We start from the raw sequence: 25,267 nt of genomic DNA on the forward strand, positions 1-25,267 counted from the left end.
CGTTGTGTATCCCAATAAAACAGCAACGCCAATCGTGAAAATCCATATGGCTTCCTTATGAGCTATTTGTCAAATTGTTTGTCCTCCACCATGTGGATTTCTGTTTTGTTTCTTTACCGATGACTCAGAGCGGCCAGGTCGGGAGCCTAGCTGCCTCTGGGAGGCCGTTTTAAAACGACTGCAAACTCCGTCCCGACATTACGTGGCCGACCGGCCGACCGGAGCCCTTAAACGAGTGCACGTATCCAGTAATTTCACTGGTTCATGTAAATACGAGTTATGCCTATATTAGTTGTGATTTGACTCTCTAAATGTCAGTCCACTTCATGGGCGGAACTGATTGCGACCATTGTATCTTAGTGACGCAAAACTCGTTGAAATAAAGCTGCAGTACAGTAAATGTACTAAAACGTTATAGTCAAGCGTTGAATTGGTTTTGAACGCTGAAAATGCACACTGAGAATAACAACTTTAAAAGGCATAACAGGAAGAAAACAATTGGTCGTTTGCAATTCCCTCACTCGCTAACCATTGGAAGGGTCCCCTGTCAATCTTATTTAATTATGGTCCGCGTGTATGTCTGACCAATCACGGGATTTGTTTTCGAGTAGTAGTGGGCGTGATAAAGGGCGTGATAAAGCGCGTGGGGAACCGCTTGGCAGGAACTGTCACTGCAGCCCAGAAGCAAGCTACCACAGCGAGCTGAAGAGCTACCGTTAGTCATGTTAGCCTATGTTTCGATTCGGGAATACCTCTAACCAGCCTCCACTTAAGGTATTTTGGAAACTTTATTACAGCTCTTGCACTCACAAGTTATTGAGGCTGTTTGTAAAATAATCATTATCTTACAAGCAGTGTCTGTAATGAGTGCTTGTTTGATTGTCATAGCTACCAAACGTTAGCCAACAACAGCAGTTAGCTATGCTAGGCACCACGTTATGTATGGAGATGGCTCTTGCTTACATGCCATGTAACTATAACTGATTATATTATTGCTATTTTAAAGTGATATTGAAAAGACTCCTGGTTAGGCCAGTGGAATCAATGCTCGGATTATTATTTTGGAAGGGGAAATGTAATGTAACTCTGAAATAAGGGAGTGATTATTATGGATCTATATACTTTACTGTATGATTTTTTATTAACTTTAAGTTACACTTTAACGTTATGTTGACGTTGAATGTAAATTAAAATATAGTCAAGTATCGCTGTTAACACTACGTTTATTTTAAGTTGTATGAGTTCAAAGAGCGCAGGTAACTTGAAACAATAGTAGTTTCGGGCTCTTACAACCAGATCAATTTAGTCTATGGCTGGTAGTATTTATCTGAGAATCAGCGTTTAGTTATAATTTCTTGACACATAACAGGGTGTTTTTGCTGTGTCAGAATATAGAAGGATAATGGTATTCCTCGTCAGTTTCAGACTTAAGCTTCTCATGTCAATTTAATCTTTATTTAGTTCTCTTGCTCTCATTCTTCCTCGCTCTCTTTCCCAGATATCACCCGTAAATCATTAAATCACTGGAGAGTGATCGAGCAAACAGAGTATTATACATGTGTATTATACATGTTATGTACACTATATAACATTGTCTTCTAAATGCAATACATCATCATTTCTTGACGCGTAAACGAGCATAAGGACATAAAGCCGGTTTCCTCCACTGCTCTTACCGTATCACTAATTTCTTTTTCTGTGAGGATATGAGGTGATAGTGATTTTAGAAAATAAGATTGATGTTACACAGTCTCACAATCACAGGGTTCATATCAAATAACTTGTTTTGGAGATATAATTTCTACAGGCGACGGTGACGTAGTGACAAGCAAAGTCCAGCTGCACACAGGTTAATGGATGGATTAAAACTTTATCAATGCTATCAATTCAAATGAGCTAATCTGCAATGTTCTGATAATTCTTCTGTTTTACATAAAATAAAATCTCTCGTGTTTATCATTATTGGTGTTATTATAAGGGTCTTGTTGCAAAGAAGCATTGAATTCATAGAGTAATGTTGTTGCTGATAGAAAACAGTTGAACTGCGCAGAGTTCAGCTCAGTCGAGGCAAGAGCAAGGAGAGGGCAGAAAGCGGCGAGATCGGTCGTGCTTTTATTATGCTCAATTTGGTCAGTTATTGCAAACCCAACCGGTCGGATCCATGGTGAAGAGAAAGAAGACGTCGCCTGCTACCGAAGAGCACGAGAATGGGTAAAATTGTCTCCAAAAGAAACACTTTATTTAGAGGTCGAATGCACTGAAGGTTTTCGTTGTCGTTTCTGCAGGGCGCTAAACTGAAAGGCGCTCGCATTTGAATTTAGTTGAAATTCAACCCCAAATATTCGTCAATCGAGCTGAAAGACAACTGGTTAAACACCGCGGTCAGTTGCCAAACTGTTCTGATTATTGAATGTAAATCATCTAAAAACGTTAGATATATATATTTGGTGTTGTTTTGTTGGGACTGGAGAGGGGATTTGAAACAAACAGCGGCGGCCATGTTGAGAGAGAGAGAACGTCGTCTTTAGAAGTTAATTTCGCACACCGCTTTCCTCCAAATGTGACATATTTTCTTTGAATGTGTTTTGTCAGAATGACACTGGGCTCCCGGGAAGGGATCGGTGTCGATGGGAGGAAGAATTCGTCCAGAAAGCCTGAAGGTTGTGACGAGGAGGAGAGCGGAGAGCAGGGGAGCGAGGAGCGCAGTACAAAGGGAGACGGAGTGGAAATTCTTAATCCATCAACCACGGGTCTCAGCCCCGGTCCAGCACCAGTCCTCCCCACCTCCCTGCCGAACCGGGCCGGACCCGGCTCGACCCAGCAGCCCCACTCCTCTGCAGAACCCGCCCCTCCATGTCACGACCAGCATCATTTTCTCCGATCAAGCGTTCGACCTCCGAGCAAACGGATCCGGAAGGATTCAATCGGCTCAACCATCAATGGACATGGCGGGGCAAAATCGAAAGGTAGGTGACCAGCTCTGGGAAGAGTGTGGGGGTCCGCTCTCAATTTTAACTGTCCCGGTTGCACAAATTTTCTAGTTTGTATATCGGTGACGGGTAAATTGCTACTCATCTGCGTAGTGTTTTGGCAATGTGGTGTATTGTATATTCCCTCTGGGCCACTGACTGGTGTGAGGAGCTGTATTCCTCTGGGTTGTGTTCAGAGTAGATTCTGGCTGCTTCACTCCAAGTTGCAACACCATCCTGACAGTTCAGTAAAAAATAGGAGAATCATAAGCCAGGACTCAAATTTCTATTAGGATATCATCTGACTATTTTCAATGACTATTTTCTTGGAAACTTGCCATTATGACATTGAAAACACACTGACTGTTATGACTGTCATTACACTGCTTGTTAGGAAAATGTAAGATGGACAACTAAACAATGACTCCAACTTTTTATTATTATTAATATATTATTATATCATGGTAAATGAGTACAGGACAGCAAATACAAGAGGCAGTTTTCTAGAAAGGTTCTTGCACTTCTAACAATTGCTGTGGGGGACAGAAAACCCCAAAAGATGACCTTATTGGCAAGAATTCCACTGGCCCACTGATCCAACCAATTGATGAATGAACGTTTTAAAGGGTTGATTTGTTTTTTGCCATTCGTGAACTTGTACACAATTTATCCATATTTGTGTCACAACAAACTACACTGATGTCTTGCTCAGTGTGCAATCTGCCTCATGAGGTGAGAAGCCACTGTAGAGGTGTGTTTTAGCCATTTTAGACAGCAGTCTACATTTCGCACAAAATGGGATTTTAGGTCTTTATTTAGAAGCTAAGATATTTGCAGTATTGGCAGCATTGTGGAGACAAAATGCAAACCTCCGTCATGTCACCCGATTCTGTTGCTAGTTGAATTTGTTAAGTGTAACCAACTGAGCTAACATAACACAGTAAAAACCAGTTTTCTCTATGCTGACAAGTGAAATTCTAATTTAACAGCCATATTGCACATTGACCATTCTCTACAAGTAACCATGTCATGGATAGATACAACAGATATATATATATATATATATATAAAAAACCACAACTGTTTCTTCAGGAGTTGGAAGTAAACTGGCTAATGCTTTGTTGGTGTGATGACTTGCAATGCGAGCAAATAGCCTTTAGCTTGCCGGGTCTATTATGGATGAAGTGACATGGTGACGTTAAGCTTCCGACCAAAGAACTAAAACTAGAGATGAGCTCCCAATCTTCACCTCCTTTCAAATCAAGGGGACTCACATAGTAATCTTGTCAACTTTTGATCAGTTGGCTGACAAGATTACTAATATGTGCAGAGAGCAGATCCTATGTGCAAATAGGTCTTTTAAACACATTTAAGGTCTGTCCCATTAATGAATTGATTACTGATCATAAATAAACTTCGCTAGCATTAACTGAAACCTGGCTTAAACTGATGTATCCGTTAAATAAGGCATCACCTCCTGGGTTTCCCTGCCACATCTCCCACTAGAGCCTAAGGAGGGTGGGGGGCATAGCAGTGATATATCACTGAAACTTGAGCAACATTTGTAAAACTGGCTTTGGCTTGTCCTAATTTGAGATCCTGTCAGTGAAGTCCCTCAACCCAGTCAACAACTACACACCTCCTTTTTTCAAGGATTTCCTAATTCCTCACAAATCTTGTGAGAAATTACTACAGACTTGTTTTGATGTGTTTTTATGCTGCTCTGCAAAGCACTTTATGTCAAACTTGATAGTTAAATGGGCTTTATAAATTGAATTAATGTTAAATAAATTTGACTTGGATGAAACAGACGTAAACATTCGGGTTGATGGACTTCTCTGCTCCAACAGGCATGACTGGTGGGATTCATTTTGTTGTTGTTGGAAGAGAGAAAGAGACTGTGATTGTTTCACAAAATATATTTAGGTTGACCAAGCATCGACCAGTTGACCAAGGGAGTTCAGCCCTACTTATTTTCATATGATGCTATATTGGTGCACATCTGTTTGGAAGCAAACGCATCTAGGCCAGAACCTATGAGCCATACATTTGTTCCACAGATTTGCATTTGTGTTTTAAATGAACACCCATTTTGGTTGAAAATCTACAGTTGTCCTAATAAAGGCCAATGTTGCAACAGCCTCACTGTTTGTGTTAAAACCTCCTGGCATTGTGCTCTGTGCTGGGGTAAACTTGGCCATTCAAGCCCACCACAAGTTGGTTTTGGACCTGTGTACTGTAGACCTGGCCATAGGGACTGATTTCTTTTCCTGCCTCCTCGCCAGAGCTGAACCACAGAAGGGGAAGCTCTGCAGGTTGTGTGCTGTAATGGTAGTGGGCAGCGTTGTGTGCATGTATTTTAGCATCTCTCAAAACTGATACTGCAGAGCTACAGTTGTGTTTCCTTTAGCTGTACTTCATGTCATACAAAACAACTGGGGCAGACTAGCAGAGACCTTTTGGCTCGGTACCTAAATTTTACTGTGATATCTAAGTTGTGTTTTTCATGGCTGATGGATTTGTGGGTTCCCTGTCCTCGTGTATCACAGGGGCAGAGAATGGCTCTTCCTCCCATGGGGCAGCAGGTCAGTCGGGCTCTGTGACTGGCTCCACCGGGGGAGTGTCCAAGGCGTCCAGGGGCCAAGGCCCGGCTGACAAGGAGGAGCAAGCTGGTAACCAGAAGAGGGCCCGGCGCCAGTGGGAGTCCTGGAGCGCTGAGGACAAAAACAGCTTCTTTGAGGGACTCTATGAGGTAGAAGGTGGAACTTAATGGGTCGTCATTACCTAAGAACTGCACTTGCCTTATGATTATATACAGTATGGGCACTAGCTTATGTGGCACGCATCCTAGCTTTCTATAATGGTATTTATGTTTATCACAGGATAAATTAATACCAAGTCAAAATGTAACTCTTCAGCTCTCTCTTTTGATGTCTTTATCTCACCTCTACCTCTCCTGTCCCCAGCATGGTAAGGATTTTGAGGCTATCCAGAACAACATTGCGATGAAATACAAGAAGAGAGGCAAGCCAGCCAACATGGTGAAGAACAAGGAGCAAGTCCGCCATTTCTACTACCGCACCTGGCACAAGATCTCCAAACACATTGACTTTGCCAACGGTGAGCCCTCCCTTACCTCTGTCTCCCTAGCACAGCACCATATTTTTTATAAAGGTTTTATGGAAGGCATCAAATGGTAAAGGTACCGGGTTCAACTGTAAAGCACACTTTGAGAATTACACTGCACACCTAAAGACATAAGGTCCTTTCACACATGCAGCTTGACCCAGAACATTTCTGGTAATTTTCTGTGTCTGGGTTATGTGTAAACGGGAGCCAGAGTCAATATTCTGGAAAAGTTGATCTGGCAGTATCCCTTCTCAAAACCTAGTGAAATTCCTGGGAATCCTTTGCGACACCAGTGTGAACAAAAGCCGCAAGATTCCTGGGTCAAGCACACAAAGGGTTACGACAGTTTTACATAATGCGCTTTCATGTAGAGCCAACGAACCAATCGCAAGAGACTCTGGGGTGATGCGTTTTATTCTATGACTTGCTCACGGCAAGTGATTTTTTTGTTTGCAAAAATGTGGGGAAATTGGACAGACTTAGAGAAAAGACGACACTATCACTTGTCGAGAAAATGTGTTATTCATTAATAATAGCAGGAGAGACTTGGCATCTGGTCACTGGAGCTCCTCATCTGCCATTTTTATAAAACAATAACAAGTGATGTCTTCCATCATGTATCTTAAAGCAATATTCCACCTAGTTTTAACATGGGGGTTATTTGGCACTTGAGCGCCATGAAAACAAGAATATAAACTACTCACCAAGATCGGATGCAGCTGGACGAGTTTGTAGCGTTCAGACTTTTACTTCCCATTCATTTGAATAAAGCCAAGGCATTTCAGAACATAATTTTGCCAAATAGCATTTTGTATTTGTATTTTTAAATGCAAATTTTAGTGTAAACCAACAATAGAAATACAAAATGAAGATGGACCAATTACTGCTTTATTGTCTTAAAAGCAAGATATGTTGTTGAATCTGTTCACAAACGTTAAATGTCAGTTTTCAGGCTATTTTCGTGGCCTCATGCTACAAATGCTACAAACTCGTCTGCATCCGATCTTGGTGATTTTATATTTATATTTTATATTCTGGTTTTCATGGCGGTCAAGTACCGAATAGCCCCCATGTTAAAACAGTTTCGCCTCACCTATACAGGACAGTCATGTCGTGTGTGAACACATTCTACATAGACGTTTTACAGATAGCAGCTAATAGTATGAACAGAGGAAATCACAAGTGCTGCCAGAAAAGTTGACACGGCAATTTTACGGGTTCAATGTGTGAAAGGGGCTATAGTTTGACTTACTCACATGGTATGGTACAGTAGGGAGGCAGACTTTGCCTTGTGGACCTGTTCTAATGGTGCTTCTTGAAACAGTCAATCTGTCAAAAAATTAATTGGCTGAATCAAGAGAACGTGCAGTTTGAATATCAAGTCCTATCTAGTCGTAAATGTTCCAGGGCCTCTTTTTCAACCACTCCTGCACTGATGTTTATACAGCAATTTGTATGGTAGGGTGAGTCTGTCCCAAAACATCTGTTAAAGAATCTCACTAGATAAGCATGAGCCCCTTTCCCTTCTAATGGCCTTCTGCTGCTGCGGTTATCTTTACATTGCATACCCATGCTTCCTGCCTTGCTAGGTTACAGCAGTGTTATAACGTGTTCCACCTTTCCCACTCAGCGTACTCCCGAGCGCTGAAGAAATCCTCCCAAGAACTGTACGGGCTCATCTGCTACGCCGAGCTCCGCAAAAAAGTTGGAGGACGTAAGTGAAAGCTGTGCATGCGTTTGAGTGCATCCCTTTTAAAGTTGTTTGTGTGTGAGTGTTTTGGTGCAGCTAGTTGGGGACACAAGGGAAGTGATTAAACGCTGCACGCTATGCTCCCAGTCATGGGGGACAATTGCTCCTGGTGTGTAGGTTCAGCTCCTGAGGGATGGTGTTGTAAATGGCTCTCTGGCTTGTGTTTTCTCTCTCCTGACAGTAATGGATGATAAGAATGTGACGAAGCTCAACGAACTCATCCAGCAAGGGTAAGTTGGCAGACACAATACAGAGATTTACTCATTGTTTGACATTTTGGATGTAAAAAAAAAAGCATGTTTATGCTTACATGCACATATTATTTAGTCAAGTATAGTATAGTCATGTATGCCGTTTCAGAGTTGGCGTACATAAACACCATATCTACAATGTAGTGCAGTCTATGCATATACATGTTCAGTTTCCATACTAATATTCTGTCTATACTGTTTATTCATGTATACAGGGATATTTGAGATCTGCATTTGTGATATACATAAATAGAGCTCATTCTGAATTATGTTCTTAATCAGGATATGAATACTTTCTGCATGTAAACGTGCTGAGTGACAGTGAGGCTCCATTGTACTCCACTGAAAGGTGTGACGTGGTCCTGAGAAATCATCCTCTAAACACTGAATGGTTCTCTGTTGTTCCCCAATCTGTTTGCCCAGGGCCACCACTGTGCGCTCCAAAGGCAGGAACCTGCGAATCAAAGCGCCCATGTGCCGCGCACTAAAGAAACTCTGTGACCCAGATGGTGAGCATGCGCACGCACACGCACGCAAAGTAAACAAACATCAGCATTGAACACACTAACCGTCTCGATGGCGAGGAGCAGGGTTTGTGTGGGCGGGGTTTTGGCGGTAACAATGGCAGCATGTGGGCTGGAAGGGTTGCGTTTCCATGGTAACACTGTTGGAACAGAGTGATGAGGAGGAGGTAGTGGAGATGACTGCTCTGACCGGCTGTCATCTATCCCTCTGTTCAATAACGCGCACTCAATAAAGTTGGAGGAAACATTTGGTTTCATAAAAGAACAGGAAAGCAGGATCCCGCCACTGCCTCTGCATCTGCCGTCCTCCTCATGTAGTCCGCCTTTCTTTTCATTGCTACATCGATGCTATACAAAAAAGGAAATCCTGACAAAGTGCCTCTTTCTGGTTTATTCCCTTCCAACCTCAGAAGGGAAAAACAAACATGCTTCTCCAAAAAACTTTGGCTGGGTGCTCTGCCACAAGCTAGTCAACAGTAAACTTACATTACCCTCAAAAACAAGAGCAGAAGCGGCGCTCCAATAGTTTAAAAAAAGAGAGTCAGTGTTCTGATGAAGGCTTCTTGCTAGGTCGAAACACGTCAGTGTGCTGTCCAGAATGGGTCTGATCCCCAAAAAACACATTAAATAAACATTAAATGCTGTTGTAGTGGCATTTCTCTCTGCTCAGTCCTCTCCTCACTGAGCACTGTCACAACAAAAACACCTTTTCTCCGGACAGAGCTGTGTCGTGTGTCTCAGTCCGTCTCGTTCTGTCTTCCTCTCCCTGCAGGAGTGAGTGACGAGGAGGACCAGAAGCCGGTGCGGCTCCCGTTGAAGGTGGCAGTGGAGCTCCAGCCGCGCAGTAACCACTCCTGGGCCCGCGTCCAGAGTCTGGCCCACAACCCCCGCCTCAGGTCAGGCCTGGTGTTTTTTTTTTTTTTTTTTTTTTTTTAGGGCATCAAGCTCCACCTGAAGGGCACAAAAGCCACTGAGTAAAATGAGAATTTAAAGCCCCCGAATAAATGACAGATTTCACTGAATGGTCAGCTTGCCTAAATTTGTCCTTCCCAAACGGCTTTATATTTTGTTTATTTCAAGATTTGAATATGATGGACTTGCTATATTTTGGCTGTTCTACACTATTGGCAAATGAAATTATAGACAGCCTTAAAATCAACTTTGTCATATATCCAAGAATTCATCATGCATTATCAAATTTATTTTGTGATGTAGCAAACACTTTTTGTTTAATAACTGTTAAATGAAATTAACCGTTTGGTTTTCTCTGTTGAAAAATATGAATGACAATGTAACTGTAATGTAAATGTCTTTACTTTGCTGTATTTTCTATGCCCAGACCAGTTTATGAAATTAGCTCCTATTCTGCTCTAATGATAGGAATACCCATGGTAGGCCCCTTTGAGTTGCTACCATGATTCCTATTTTATTTTATTTAGTATTTCTAGTCAGTCATTCATTCAGTGTGAATCCTAGAAGTATATGTGAGAAACGTGATAGGGCTTAAGGGCTGAATTACTCATCCCAACGCCATCCTGCATGATCTTACCATAGCAGCTTCTTGTGCATCAACTTGTCTATCACCTGTTGCTAAACCAAATGTTTTGGTTTTCTCTTCCAACCCAGGATGGTGGTGGAGCTCCACAGGAAAGTCTCCAGTCTCATCGAGTATCTGAAACAGAAGTGGGCCTTCCATGACCAGCGGATTGTATCCTTAAACACCTCATGTGGTCAGCAAATTGTTACATGCTGTGCAAACAATATTCTTATGAGGTAAATTATAGGATAAAATGATTTATACTAAAGTTTTTCATATATATATAATATATCATTTTATAAATATAAATTTGTATACAGCCAGCCTCTTTAGTGATCTGTAGTGATCACTGCTATAGTGATCAGCGGCTCAGTGATCCATTCGGTAATCTAACCAGAGACACCTTAAGCAAAGATGTATTAATGTTTTTTCCAGTCTAGAATACATCTTTCTGCTTTTTCTCCAACATTGCAACTCTCTGCCTTGATGAAAATTGCCACAATTTGGATTTGGTAGGCCTAACCTATCAAATCATTGTTGATGTGTTTCCTGAGCCGAGTCTGACAGACCCCAACTTCCTTCCACGTCTTGTTTTTTGGAGGTCATCTGAATGTGAGGTTTTATTGGGGGAATGAAGTGTCTATTTTTCTGATGTTAGTGGAGGCACTTGGGAATTCAGCAGTGGTGCTGCACTTCTGCTGTAAATGTTTGGGGGGAATGCTGATGTCCTTATGTCAAAACCACTGTAGTGTTGTGCGTGTCCTTGACACCGAGGCGTCCAGCTGAAGAGTCTTCTGGAGAGAGAGGCTCTGGAGGGCAGCCAGTCCAGCACAGCCTCTCCCAGCAAAGCCCAGAAGGAGGAGCTGTTCCTTTACCCGGCTGAGTGCAGCACCTTGACCACGCTGCCTGGTGTGGCACGTGTGGTCCACTCCAAGGCCTCCTGCACTGTGCACTGGCTAGAGAGCGGCAAGAACCGGCCTGGCTCCAAGGAGCTGCCTGCCGCCCAGATCCTAGGGATCCACACAGCTCCGCCCCTTCGGGGTGGTGCCAAATCTGGACGTGGCAGCACTGCTGCTGCTACTAGTGCATCAGTGACTGTGTCGGGCGACAGTCGTCGAGCTGAGCCCCCTATCCCTGACCCTCCACTGGACAGTTCTGCAAAAGTAGAGGAGAAGAGACCTCCGTCTTTGTCTGTGCCCCCTTCCACTCAGCAGACTGTGGCTCCCAGAGAGGAAGGGAGTGGGATTGGACCGCTGGAAGGGAGCAAGACGTGTACTGGTGTGGAGTCCGGTGGAGGGCTAGTGGGGACCAAAAGCAAGGAGAAGTCGTGTAGTGGTGCAGAGAGCTCATCAGAGCAGTGTAGAGAGGAGCAGAACACCGGCACCTCTTCCCCAGAGGTCAACAGGACTCCTCCAGGCAAGCCTCCAGTGATTGGCTCAGAGGAGGGAGCACAGCAGGGCGGCACCGCCCCGGCAGCCAAAGACCGGACTGTGGAGCAGATCAGGGAGGAGGGCTGGAGTGCCCGCGCCGCAGAGAATGTCACGTTGGCTGAGCTCTACCTGATGCTGGGGAAGCCCAGCAAGCTGCAGCTGGAGTATGAGTGGCTGCCCACTGCAGTGCCACCCTCCTCCCAGGAAAACGGACAAGCCCCGGCACACCTCCATCCTCTGACGCCCTCCAGCACACACCGCGTTCTGCGCTGCCTGCTCAAGCTGGTGGCCACCGAGGTCAACCCTAAACCTCTGGTAGGGACAAATTGTTTATTAAGGCATTCATTGTACAAGGCCATTTGGGCTAAGGTCTTAAGTACTTTAGGTAGGGCTGCAAAGATTTGTCAACAACATTGTTGCATTATGTAAATTTGTTGATTTTGCATATTCATAATCAGTGCATCATTTTGTTTACAACACGGCTGTGGCAAGCCTGAACCATGAGTGCATGTATTCCCAAGTATGGGAATACTGTAGAACTCCATAATATGGTGCTTCACTGCTTTGTTCACTGTGCAAAGCTGAAATGGCTTACCACAGCAACAACTGCTGCACAGAGCCAAAATGGAAAAAAAAAATCTGATTGTACAATTATAGGCACATAGGCATATGACACAGAGAGGAGGCAAGTGTGATAGTTAGCTAGCTTGCCATAACTGTAATGTAGTAACTCAAATTCAAATTTTATTTGTCACATACACAATCATACACAGTGCAATGTGCAGTGAAATGCTTTAGGTACCTGTTCCGGCTCAGATAGTGTGTAAAACAAAATTTAAAAGAGCAATTAAAGTTGAGACATAATTTAATAAATAAAATAGAAGTAAAAAATGTAGACTATATACATGTGCTATACACAGAATTGTGGGGGGGGGTACAGAGTCGGATGGCCTGAGGGAAGAAGCTCCTCCTCATCCTCTCTGTGTTGGCCCTCAGGCAGCGGTAGCGCCTCCCTGATGGCAGCAGAGAGAACAGTCTGTTATTGGGGTGACTGGGCTCCCTAACAATCTTCCTGGCCTTTGATCTGCATCGCCTGTTGTAAATGTCCTGGAGGTTAGGGAGGGTGGTTCTGATTCCTAAGTCCTGTTTGGTGCTGCTCCCCATCCAGGTGGTGATGCTCCCAGACAGGACAGAACTTATTGAATTATTAAGATAAAAAAAAATGTGATAATGGAACTGATAACAAAATAATCATTGGTAGCAGCAGGCCATTTTTCCACTTATCTCCTAAAAGTAACCCGAAAGATTTCAAACTAAGGGAGTCCTGATTGCAAGTCTGCAGTGACTCTGCACACAATCTATACACATGTTACATAAGCATCTAAAAAGCTTAACAACACTAATCCTCCCGTATAGACAGAAGACAGGAAGTTGCAGTCATAGATCTTGTACTCAACAATGTGATCAGCTGTTCCACATATTTCAACCATGTCATTATCCATGAGTGACATGAAATCACACTTCATGTCGCTCACGTTTACATGTTGAGTGACAAAAATTGATATTAACAGTGGCGATTAGAAAAAGTGGTCACAATCACACAGTACAGCCAGAACAATGGACTACAAACTCATATAAGCATTACACTTAGTCTGTATAGAGTATAAAACCTAATTAAAAGAGTACAAATCTGTTTCATAATTGTATAATAGCTACTGTGATGCTCCCAGAGTCAAGCAACTGTGACTAAATATCACGTTTGGCTCATTTGTTTAGTTTATCATAGGTTTAGTCAGGTCAAATCACATACACCCCGCTTCTCCCCATGCCTCCTCTCCCTTCACTCGTTCTGTCTCATTCTCCTATCACTCTAGTGAAATGATTCAATCAAATCATCACTTATCATAACCAGATGAAGTGAGTTCACACCACTTCAGTACACCAATACATTAAAGGGGAAATAAGTAAGTTTTTTACTGCCCATAGCAAAACTGACTGTAATGTATCTGCAGATGGTTCATAGGGTTGTTGATCAATACCAATACCAATGACTCAAGGGTTACATTTCTGGCTTTCAAAACTCACTTCCCAACCATTGGAATTTCAAGCCACTCCCAGTCTCCTCCCTCCACCTACTCCCTACTCATTCCTTTCTCCACGCATTTTCAGCTGCTCAACAGTGGAGGATAAAAAAGGAAGCCAGTGAAGCAAATGACACCACTATTATTATTACACTGTTTTGCATCATGACGTATTACCTCTTCACTGGGCACTTCTGTTATTTCTCTGAGGGGTGAGAGGAGAAGTGTGTGTGTGTGTGTGTGTGTGTGTGTGTGTGTGTGTGTGTGTGTGTGTGTGGGGGGGGGTATAAGAGACTTGTGTAGATGTAGTTAAGTTCTAGCGATGTTGCAATCCCTACTCCTCACTGATAGAGGTCATACATTATCTAATACCCCTTTAACGTCTATTTGTTTTCAAATTAAAAAATCATTTGGCTTCATTGCTTCATCCCACTAAGGTGTATCCAGAAGCATTCTCTCTATTAAAGTGCTTTTTTTTTTACTTAGTTCCAATACATTTCAGATCCTACACTCTATGTCCATGTTCGACATAATGACACGCTACTGCAGTAGATATTATATTAGTCAAACAACCTGTAAATTAAAAGTGAGACTTGTTGAAATGAAAACCTGCATGCTCTCGGCCCTCCATGGCACATGGTTTGAGACCACTGGCTTAAAAACAAGCTCACTGTCGAGTGCCACCTCATGCACAGCAAATCCTCCCTGGATAAATAAAGGTTAAACACAAGTAAAGAATCAGATTGGTATTCTGTCAGCTGATATTTAAAATTCCGTACTCAGGAACGGTATCGGCAATGGACTGTGATGTCGATGCCACCTTAAACTCCAGTGATAGTATTATACAGACATGTAAAGGTAGAGCAGTGTGTCATTATTTTGTCCTCTCTTCCTCCTCCAGGCTCCGGAGCTGTGCTCGACAGCCACATCACCGCTCAAGACCCCCCAGGAGGAGCAAAGCCAGGCCCTCACCCCTCCAGGGAAGGGTCCCATTGTGGGGGTCCGCAGCCCCATCTGTGGCCGGCCGCAGGCCTCTGTCCGAGGGGCCAAGCTATTCCTGCCAAACGCTGGGGCCTCAGGTAACTTTTGGTCTCTCTGACACACTCTAAACCTGCCATTAGAGGGGCATCTACCTTGGGTAAAGTTGATTCCCCATGAAGATTGTCGCTGCAGTCTTTAGTTCATTAGATACTTTGGGTTTGGGTTTGAATTTGTGTGAAATCATAAAGTTGTTTAAGACTGGTTATAGTTTTGTGATATGTGTGAACTGATGTATAAAATATATCGGCTTTGTTTCTTGATGAACCACCTCTTTACCCCTTCACTCCTGCTTGTTCCCCTCCTCTCCCCTCCTCTCCTCTCCTCTCCAGGTGGGCGTAACTTGCCACGCTCTCTGCTGGGCTCGACGGCGGGCAGCGACTCGGAAGGCGGTGTCTTCGCAGTCCCCACCACGCTGCCACCCAACAGCTCACGCCACTCCAGAATGTTCTCCCCCAACAAAGAAGCTGAGCTGGCCTTCAGACAGCAGCTAGACTCTATCAGTGTAAGAGCTTCTGCACACACACACACACACACACACACACACACACACACACACACACACACACACACACACACACACACATATATTGGCCCGACGGACATATCGGTGCACCAAAAGGCCATATTGTACTTCTATAGAAATAATTATTAAAAATAATAATACATATATTATAATAATAATAATAATAATAATAACATAATTCATATAATAAGTTACAAAGTGCTTAACAAAGAGGCAGTGAAAAGAAGCACTACATATCAGTATTGGTATGTAGTCTACCAGTTAAATTAATCACTTTAGGGATAGTTCCATATTTTCCTTAGAAACTTTGAAGAAAAAAAGGAAAATTCAAAACTGATGATCACTGCATAGAGGAGAAATGTATTGTAGTATGTCTTCCTTTATTATTTCTCATAAGTTATATGTATTGTCTGAATTCACAACACTCAATAAAAGGATTAGCATATTTAGGCAGCAGACTGCTGGTATTTGTTATGTTGTCCAAAATGGTGAGGATGAAATACATTTATTTATTCATTCATTTATTTTCCTTGTAGATGCAGTCAGATCTTTTCCTTTCTAAACAGAGAAAACCCCGGAACAGACAGCTACGGAAGCCACTTGTGGTTCAGGTAAGAAGAGGAAGAGTTTGGTTGTTTTGTAGCATTACTTTGTTTATGTTTGGGAAATTGGTAAAAGCCAGTTACAGACTTGTGGGGAAGTATGAAAACTGATTTTTTTTTAATTTGTGGTCTGTTTGGAAAAATGCAAAAAATGTGAGAAAATTTTGAAACTTTTGGGTGGCAGTTCACCACACTGCAAGTTGCATGCTCCCAAGAGAGTCTGTACATAAAATAGTATTCGCTCATAGTCAAAGGTGTAAAACAAGTAACTAATCAGTCTGCAGTGTCTTAAAACTAAGGTGTAGGAACCTTTGGGGAATTGGGAATGAGTTGAATGGGTGTGCCCTCGTCTGTCTTTATGGTGCATCTCTTCATGATGTTGGCTCATGATGGAACTAAAGTGTAACTACTGGTGCGGTTAGTTGATTGGATCCTGTCTTGTCCTCAGCGAACGCTGCTCCCCCGCACTACTGGTGACACTCCTCAGCATGTGTGCTCCTTCTCCATCCTCTCCAACTCCTCCGCTACAGGTACAATATGTTGTCAGCAGAGGATAGCTCGTTTAGCCCCGTAGCCCGTGGTTTGTATTTTTCTGTACGGGACAGTGTAAAATTGTTATCAGTAGCCAAAGTTTGAAGAGTCTAATGGAGATGGCAGCCTAAATATCTTTGCCAGGCTAGTGCATGCTACTAACAATCTTTAGGGGCTGCCCTTTATTTTATAGAAGTTACTGACCTGGGAATGTGAAGTTAAAGAAAATGATTAATGTGTATTGGCATGCAGCTGTGTGCAGCCCTCTTAAAAGAAGGCCTATATATGATCTAGTATAGGGCTGCAACTAATGATTATTTTCATTGTCGATTAATCTGTCGATTATTTTCTCGATTAATCGATTAGTTGTTTGGTCTATAAAATGTCAGAAAATGGTGAAAAATGTCGATCAGTGTTTCCCAAAGCCCAAGATGACGTCCTCAAATGTCTTGTTTTGTCCACAACCCAAAGATATTCAGTTTACTGTCATAGAGGAGTAAAGAAACCAGAGAATATTCACATTTAAGAAGCTGGAATCAGAGAGTTTTGACTTATTTTTCTTAAAAAATTACTGAAACCGATTAATCGATTATCAAAATAGTTGGCGATTAATTTAATAGTTGACAACTAATTGATTAATCGATTAATCGATTAATCGTTGCAGCTCTAATCTAGTAGTCTGCTGATCTCTATCATACGTGATCATTTGAGGGACACGGGAATGCTTGTTATATATTGTCAAGACGCTGTGGCTTTGACTCTTGCATCACATACTGCTGGTTGCTTGTAATGTTGGCAATCTAAGATGTTGTACTCATTCAGCTATTGCACTCATTGCAAGTAGCTAAATGCCTAAAAGCTAAAATGTATCTAGTTGGGTGGTAAGGCCTGCAGCTGCTTTACACAATCACAGCTCATGCAGAACTCCACTGAGCTCTCTTTCACTTCCTGTTTCTTCCTTCAGGAACTGGCTCCTTCCGGCCAATCCAGACCCGACTGGCCCCTTCCTCCCGCCCCCTGCTCTCCAAAGCTTCCCCTGCAGCCTCTGGCTCTGCGTCGGCCAGCCAGCTCTCCAGTATGTCTTGGCTTGTATTGGTCTATTTTTGTGTTATAACATTGCTGTATCCAATTCTGGACATCGCATGACCAAAACCTCACAATCAATAATGAAAACATTCATCTTGTGCTATTTTCATCTACGGTTCTCATCAATTCATCATGCTCCATTTGTCTTTTTTTAAAGTTGTATAGCACTTCACTTATCTTGTAATGTTTTTTTCGCCAGTCCCTGTAAATGGATGATAGTACACATAGTTTTTTTTTTCTCTGTTCAACTTGTCAAACAAGGCAACGTATTTGTTTTGTCTCAATAATAATGTTATTACATATCAGGTATTTATGGATGCGTTAGTTTCCCACAAAAAAATCACAGCAAATAGTTCCTTGTATTTCAGAACTGTTTATCCTATTTCAGGTGCCATTGACCTGGCAGCCAAGTCTGCAGGCATCATCCCTGGCAGCCCCTGTCGGGAGCTGGAGCCTCCCAGCGTTGATAACAGCACGCTGCTCGGCTCCGCGCCCATCGTAGACGCCGAACCAGACGCTCAGCTCCTCCAGCACAATGCCCCAGAGGTCAGCAACACGCACAAACAAAAAACACACCACAAACTACTACACAAGCTACACAACATTATTTCAAAATCACAACAATTTCTAAGCAAAGGCCTTAACACTACAAAGGCCGACGACCCGTTCAGATTTTAAAATGTAATTTCTCCAAACTGTAATGCAGTGTCCTCATCCTTCCATAACCTTTCTTATTCTGCCTTTAAATGCCTGTGGGAGGTTTTTTGGACTTTTTTGGAAAGTTTTATGTGGAAAATATTTTTTTTGTCCCCATACAAAATATAACCTATTACCACAAAAATCTAACCCTGTGAGTGAGGTTTGACATGTGACCACTGTGTTTGGCATTTACTGTCATGATTTTCACGACATTTGTGTTGCTTGGAAAACTTGTATGTAAAAGTGGTGATTGTCAGACCTCTTTTAAAGCTGGCATATACTGCTAATTGGCATTCAACTTAATATGATTCACCTGTGTAGCTGCCGTTGTACTTGTGATATAATTACTTCAAAGTTGAAGTTCTTTTATATGTGGTAGTTCTGTTATTTGGTTCACCCTCTGTAGATGATAAAATAAAAATAAAAACACCACTATTAACCTTTCAACTCCCTACAGAATGGCCTGCCCCCACCTTCTCCTGGAGTGAGCGGGGGCGGGGACTCGCTCCTCTCCCCACCCAGTGTAGCCTCACTCCTGGACATCTCTCTTCCTGGACCCCCCGAAGAGGCTCTGGCCCCCGGAGAACCCCAAACACACATCAGTGACTCCATCATCGAGCTCGCCATCAACTCTGCCCACTATGGTACGTGTATGGGCTTGTATCCGATATGCTGGTATCTGTTTCTATAAAGTGGGTTTGTTGTTTATCAGGCTATGTTTATATGCACATTCAGTTTCCACAGGAATCTCCTGGTCTTGTCTTGTCTTGTCTTGTCATGTTTATAACAATAAACATTTGTTCTAGCATTCAGACTTAATGTATGGAGCCAATGACTGAGCAGCCAAATAAACCTCTGAGCAGTCGGCCATTGGAACACACATACAAGGTTCAATAAGCCAGTTTGCCTGTTGTGTTTTAGGCGAGGAGGCCGCTCTGTCCCCAGCCAAGCTGAGCAACAGCGACAGCTCCAAGCTGTTGGCCTCCTCTCCCCCTGTCAGCCCGTCCCGGGGCTGGATCCCCTCGCCCAGCCACGACCCCCAGTGGTACCCCAGCGACTCCTCCGACTCCACACTGGGATGCCTCCTCTGTAAGTCTTTTTCTCTCTCTCAAACACACACACACACACACACACACACATACACACACCTAAGCCTCATTTGCTTCTTTGAGTCCCAAAACTGCTGTTCTTCCTTTTTTGGCTCATTTTATTTTCCATTCCATTGCACCTGGACATTATCCTGAATCTTTTCTCAATAGGGCAAGGTCTCTTTAACTCACCAAAATTGGCAGTGATGGTGCATATAAACATGTTGACCGATGAATAATATGAAATAAATTGTTAGTCACAAATAACGATTCCAGCACATTTCATACTGCTTGTGCTGTGTGCAACCATCAATTATTTTCATTCTCGAATAATCTATTGAATTTAACATCAAGAATTCCAATGATTTATAATCAAGAACACACCATTTTCCAACATTGCCGTGTGACAAACATTATAAAAATCAAAATGTCACCTTGTTGACCAATGCACAAAAGTTCCATACAGTGTAATGTCAACTAAATATAATAGCCCAATAAAGTTTTAAGCTTTTCAAAATGTAAAAAAAAAAAAATGTAAAAATCAAATCGACATATATCTTGAATGAATTTAATCTATTTAGTAATCCCACTGCACTACTCCTTTGCTTTAGAATGAAATGTCAGCGTGTTTACATTATCTGGACTTGGACTATCTGTCTTTCTTGGGGCGATGTTTCCAGCAGAGGGGAGCAGGTGTTCAGATGGTGCTGATGTTGAAAAGAGAGCAACAGAAGAAGCAGAGAAATGGATGACGCATTGACGCGCTCATGTGGTAGAATAATGATGAATGCACATTCATTGCGCTGTGCGGTCTAGACTACTGTTCTTCAACCGAGGGGGAGTGGGGGCTGAATTTTTCAAATTTAATTGAATGTCTGTTGCAGCCCTGCTTAGATGCTTGTTATCCAGAAGTTTGGTGCCAGATAAGATAAAAGTTGCTGCCTGAGAGAAACAAGGAAGCTTGTTATAACAATAAATTAAAAAAAAAATATATATATATATATTTTGGAATGATGATTTACAGGTTGGGATTGATGAGGCAGACTGTCATTCTTAAATCAGCTTATTGTTATACAACAAGATGATTGGTTGTGTGCGCTAAATACTGAACACACAAAGCTGACACTTCTACCAATGCTCTTGTTGGACAGTGGTAAGTTGATCAAAGTTTAGGTATTTGCCAAAAAGACGATGCATTCCTTTTGAGAGTCAAACTGAATGGGATCCAATGCAGAATATAAATGTTGCTTTGAATGACCCATCTCACAATATACATTACGCATTAATAAAGGCATAGGTGCACTAGAAGTAGCAAAGTTCAAATTGAGTAAAAGCTTTCCAGAGAAGTCATAGTGCCTTAAAAAGCACACTGACAGCCTGAGATTTCCACTTGCAGCGATGTCTTATGAAGAAGGCTTTGTTTCTGTTTGTTATCCCTTCTATTCATAGACTAACTCTCACTCTCTCTCTCTCTCTTCCTTCCAGCCAGCCTGGTCTCTCCTGATAAGAGCAGGCGGGCCACCCTCACCCCCTCCGGCCCCTCCAGTGGTACTGCCCTCCTTGGTCCCAGCCTCCTGGACTGCAACTCCCATGATTCCTTTCAGTCTCGCGGCCTTCCGGATGTGGCAGAAGTAAGTGAGCCCTTTTTCCTAAAATGACATGCAAATGTCAACAGGCAAATTAAATTGCACACCTGACAATTTCAGTCATGGGTGCTGGGAGGAAAAAAGAGTAACATAGGTATATGAAGCTCCCGCACACCATCTACTTGCAAATTGCAATTTATTGTGATGTTTCGCTCATAGACCTATTTTTTAATTATGTGCTTTACCAAGTAATGCAGCAAGTAGGCTGCATCAGTAAATTATACTATTTGAAAAATTTACACTTTTGTGACAATCTTGCAAAATTGCTCTTTTGTCCAGTTCTCTTGCTTTTACAAGAAAACACCCTCATGTCCTCCTTGACAAGGACTCCAAGTTCATTGCTCTGTCACCATCTGATTAAGAACTTAGGAAACTTTTGCCTTCTCCAATCTTCTCATATGTTTTGTAATCTCCCCCATTTTGTGAAGCACTGTGGCACACACTGGCTTTGTTCTTTAAAGCCCTGTATAAATACAGTTATATAGCGCTGCGCTGCTGTTGAGCCCATGTTCCTTGTTGTCAGCGCTGTTGTACATTGACAGCTCTTTGACTGTGCCTGCAGATGGACACTCAGCTCGCATGTATGATGAGCGAGAGCAGCGTGGACTACATCGCTCGCTTCAATGACCTGGCGCAGGAGCTGGCCGTGACCGAGCCCTCCATCCCTCCGCCCTGAGGAGGACAGGAACTGGCCCCTCCCATCCTCAGCCATCTGGAGCGGATCAGTGGTCGAGTGACGCCAAGGGTCGGTTTCTCCTCGCTGTCTGGACCGCCACCGAGCCGTCTCTCCTACTTTGGAAGGAGCAAGGCTGTGGAGAAAGACCAGTCGCCCCCAAAGCCATCCCCAACCTGTTTGTAAAAGTGCAATAATAACGGTGAACCTTGACCTTCGTCTAGAGTCGCATCGTTCAAAGCAAGTGAGAAACGTGTTGGTTTCACTGAACTGTTCTTTTCGGTGAAATACCCTTTAAAAAGAAACACTTTAGAAAACAACTGCGTTTACAAAACACAACCTCATGTACAGGAAAAAAACTATGCCATATCTGAACAAAATATTTTCACTGTTCTGTGTCTCTTCTTGCTCTGTCTTTGTCCGTTTGTCTTCTACTCTCTGTTGGATCTACCCTCAAAGTGTGTAAATGCGCCAAAATGTGCAGTTTAGACCCCAACTGGTGGTAAACAGCTGGCGGTAGGTTTTTTTTTTTTTAGAGGAATGGCAGTGAAGAGGTTGAATGTGAAGAGATATTTCTTGTAGTTGTTTCTCTTAGTTCCAGTTAACCTGTGACCTTGGTTGCAAAAGTAGAACACAAGCTAGCAGGGCAGGTGGAAGCAAAAGTCCAAGTCGTTCCCTTGCTTCATCACACGTGCTCCCGCTCCGTCGGGATCAGTCCATAATAGTGCTGGCTGCACTTGAACATCAAGGGGAGCCAACCATGATGTGGAATGAAAAGCAGCCCAAATATGGAAAGAGGAAAGCCTGTCCTGGGTATCGGGTCATCCCATGCAGTCCAGTCACATTACAGCCATTTCTGGGGTCTACTACAGTCTTATTTGTCACACACGGTAGTATATTCCCCCTGATCTGTGATTGCCTTCTGCTATACTGCCCGGTCATCATTACCTTGCATTATGAGCTGCCTTCATATTGGAGCAAAGTTCATAGTGTCCATCGCCACCTCCAGTTCCAGGAGTTGTCGGTTGTCCCCTATCCCTTTTTACTTTTCATCACTTCTACTATCCAACTCGGTTACTTTAAAGTTAACAGGAGTAGAACCAATAACATGTACTTCAACCTTCTTGTTGCAAATACTCAGAGGGTTCTCTTTCTACTGTCTTTTTTTTTTTTACTATTACACGCTAAAGACAGGTCTTAACATTTTAAATTTTAGTCTGATTTTTAATGACCTACCACTTGTCACAGTGTGGGGGGAGGAGGGGAGGGACTCTTCAACTAACTGAAAAAATAACTAACATTCTTCATTTAAACCAGTCATTATTACTGCCAGCTGTAACTGAGCTCACTAGCTTGTATCTAGCAGTCCTCATTTGTTTAAACAAAGAATCCAACCAAGCAGTTTTCAGGATAACTGAAGAATACATGTAGACTTCCTTACCCACAATGTGACCAAGTGGCCGTTCATTTTAAGTGGCAGACTAAAATTAAAAATGTCTCTGATTTATCTCTTTTACGTTTCTAGTGTTACACTCAGTTCAAGCTCCACAGTCAGGGGAGATCTTCCATCAGAGGATGGAAGAAGCAGTGGGAAGCATGTAAGTGAATCTAACACTAAAGCCATGGGTGAACACTCCACTTATTTAAAGGGAGGGTTGTGGGGTTTTTTAAGCGTTTTAGCCAGTCTTTGATCTCTAGTCAAACCCTCTGATTGGTTGTGCCCGGTGGTTTAATTCCCCATTGACTAGTACTATACACTATGGCCAATGTCAGTATGGTTGGCTTCTAAAAATACTAAACCATCTCTTTAACCTTAGTTCACTCTTTATGTGATAAGGTTAAAGGTAACTGGATGTTTTCATTTCAAGTACTTTCTGTTAAAGTGGGGCGTCCATTTTAACTGTTACTTTTCCCATGTAATTGCACCCTTGCAGTGCACTATTGTTCACAGTGAATGCACACAAGATGTAAAGTTAAGGCTCAAAGGACGCAGATCTTCTTTGAATTTCAATTAACCAGCATTAACAATGTGTAAGTTGCAGTATTGTAAACATCTTGGCTCAGCATCATGTTCCATGATTCCATGATTCCATAAGCAGGATTTTACATTTAAAACATCCGTCTCCTTCAGCACCATGGGGCTCTGAAAGAGTTAATGTGACTACTCACCTAAATGACTGTATAATGTAAAATCTTTTGTGATAAATATTCATTTGGGAACGATAACATCTCAAAAAGGCTTGTTCTTCTCAAACTAGATAAGAAGCTATGAAGATGGTTTTTAATTAAGAAACATATAGCAGGTTTTGTCTTTGAATCGGGCATGCATATATTTTTTTTCTGTTGAAGGATTTATTTGTACAATGACGATTCCAGTATTCACTGCGCTTTTGTAACATAATGTAAATTGTTATTTGGACTATTTATTGTTAACATTTACAGAAAGGTGTTTCTGTTTAACTTAATATTAAGATGACATCTAAAAAGCAAAAACCTGTTGTGTAAAGTTTTCAGTTTGTAAAAGGTGTTTTTATTCTGTGTATAAAGATAGTTATGAAAACTAATGCCTGGTTGCCTCAGTATGTACGGTTGTATGTAGGATGTGTTTATTTGGTATGGCCGGTTCACACTGAAATTTAAAGATTACTTATTGCCACTGTTAATTTAACACACAGCTTAACAGGAATACCACAAAATGTCATCTTTTAAACACATTATCTCCATATTATTGGGATTAATCAATATTCAATACTGCTTCTCACGGCAAAAAACAAAGGAACTGTGATGTTGGACATCCACTGGGAGTAAAGTGGAAATGATTGACAACGGGAACTGAAAGGGAGAACTGATTAAAAGAAAAAAACTGTTTGAAAAGTCACAGATGGAAAATAGGAAATCTGTAGAACTGAACACTAAAAAAACTTGACTGGTAAATGTATCTGGACAAATTTAGGCAATCTTTTTAGCTGCGACCAGCAGCTAGTTCCAAAAATGTTTTAAAACGGGACACAGCTATGAAGACATGAGCCTACTTGATGCATCACTTGGTAAAGCACAGGTTTGCTGCACCAGAGATCCAGGTTCTAATCCCAAGTGAGTCAATTTAGCACAACTATTCTTTCATGCATGCTGGCTTCCCCAAAACATTTAGGCCTACGCTCTTTTTAAACAGTTGCAGCCTAATTCTTGAATGTGCATGCCAGTGGTGGCAGCATACAGGAAAGGCATGCCAGTTCATAAAATGACCACCCATTGCTGGGCATTTATCATGAAAATGAAACTCTGTGTGAGAGAGAAAGAGGAGTTATTTTCATACCCCACCACCCCCGATCTGGATTTCCCCTCCGAACGTCCTGGCTGGTTCTTCTCAAAGCGCCAAGCTGGTTGCAGCTTTTCACAAATTATTTCCCCTCTACATTTATTAAACGCACTTTCTGTTTTGTTTTGACAGCCGCTGTTGTACTGGTCATGTAACTTTCGATTTCATCTTGTCATTTTCAGCGGTGTGCTCCGTGTTTGCCATGAAGATGACATGCAATCAAAATGTCTGGTGCTGTGCCAATAGTGAAATGTGAAATATTTGACAAAGTGTTCGAGTGATGTTTTCAGTGGGGGCTTTCCCCCAGTGCATGATTTACAGCCTTATTACGATTATAGCACGGTACAAATCTACATCAACATTTCATCTAACATAGGTTTCTACATAA

General features: G+C 42.3%; 1 protein-coding gene across 1 annotated transcript; it reads left to right on the forward strand.

Annotated features, from left to right (window-relative positions):
- The first annotated feature begins 2,077 nt into the window (after positions 1-2,077).
- Positions 2,078-24,042, forward strand: cramp1 (cramped chromatin regulator homolog 1). Its single transcript, XM_071533349.1, has 20 exons — positions 2,078-2,211; positions 2,593-2,966; positions 5,519-5,721; positions 5,936-6,089; positions 7,729-7,812; positions 8,030-8,078; positions 8,523-8,608; positions 9,396-9,519; positions 10,250-10,331; positions 10,943-11,905; positions 14,573-14,750; positions 15,042-15,214; positions 15,772-15,846; positions 16,286-16,367; positions 17,333-17,443; positions 17,843-18,000; positions 18,611-18,797; positions 19,075-19,242; positions 20,727-20,872; positions 21,450-24,042. Exons 1-20 carry the CDS (start codon positions 2,162-2,164, stop codon positions 21,561-21,563), a joined length of 3,561 nt encoding a protein of 1,186 aa, XP_071389450.1. The 5' UTR covers positions 2,078-2,161; the 3' UTR covers positions 21,564-24,042.
- The last annotated feature ends 1,225 nt before the right edge of the window (positions 24,043-25,267 follow it).

Source organism: Centroberyx affinis, unplaced genomic scaffold, assembly GCF_046629955.1.
Source record: "Centroberyx affinis isolate AG114_WGS23_722 - 3 ecotype Tasmania unplaced genomic scaffold, CSIRO-AGI_Caff_v1 ptg002360l_1, whole genome shotgun sequence".
In the NCBI taxonomy this organism is placed as follows: Eukaryota; Metazoa; Chordata; class Actinopteri; order Beryciformes; family Berycidae; genus Centroberyx; species Centroberyx affinis.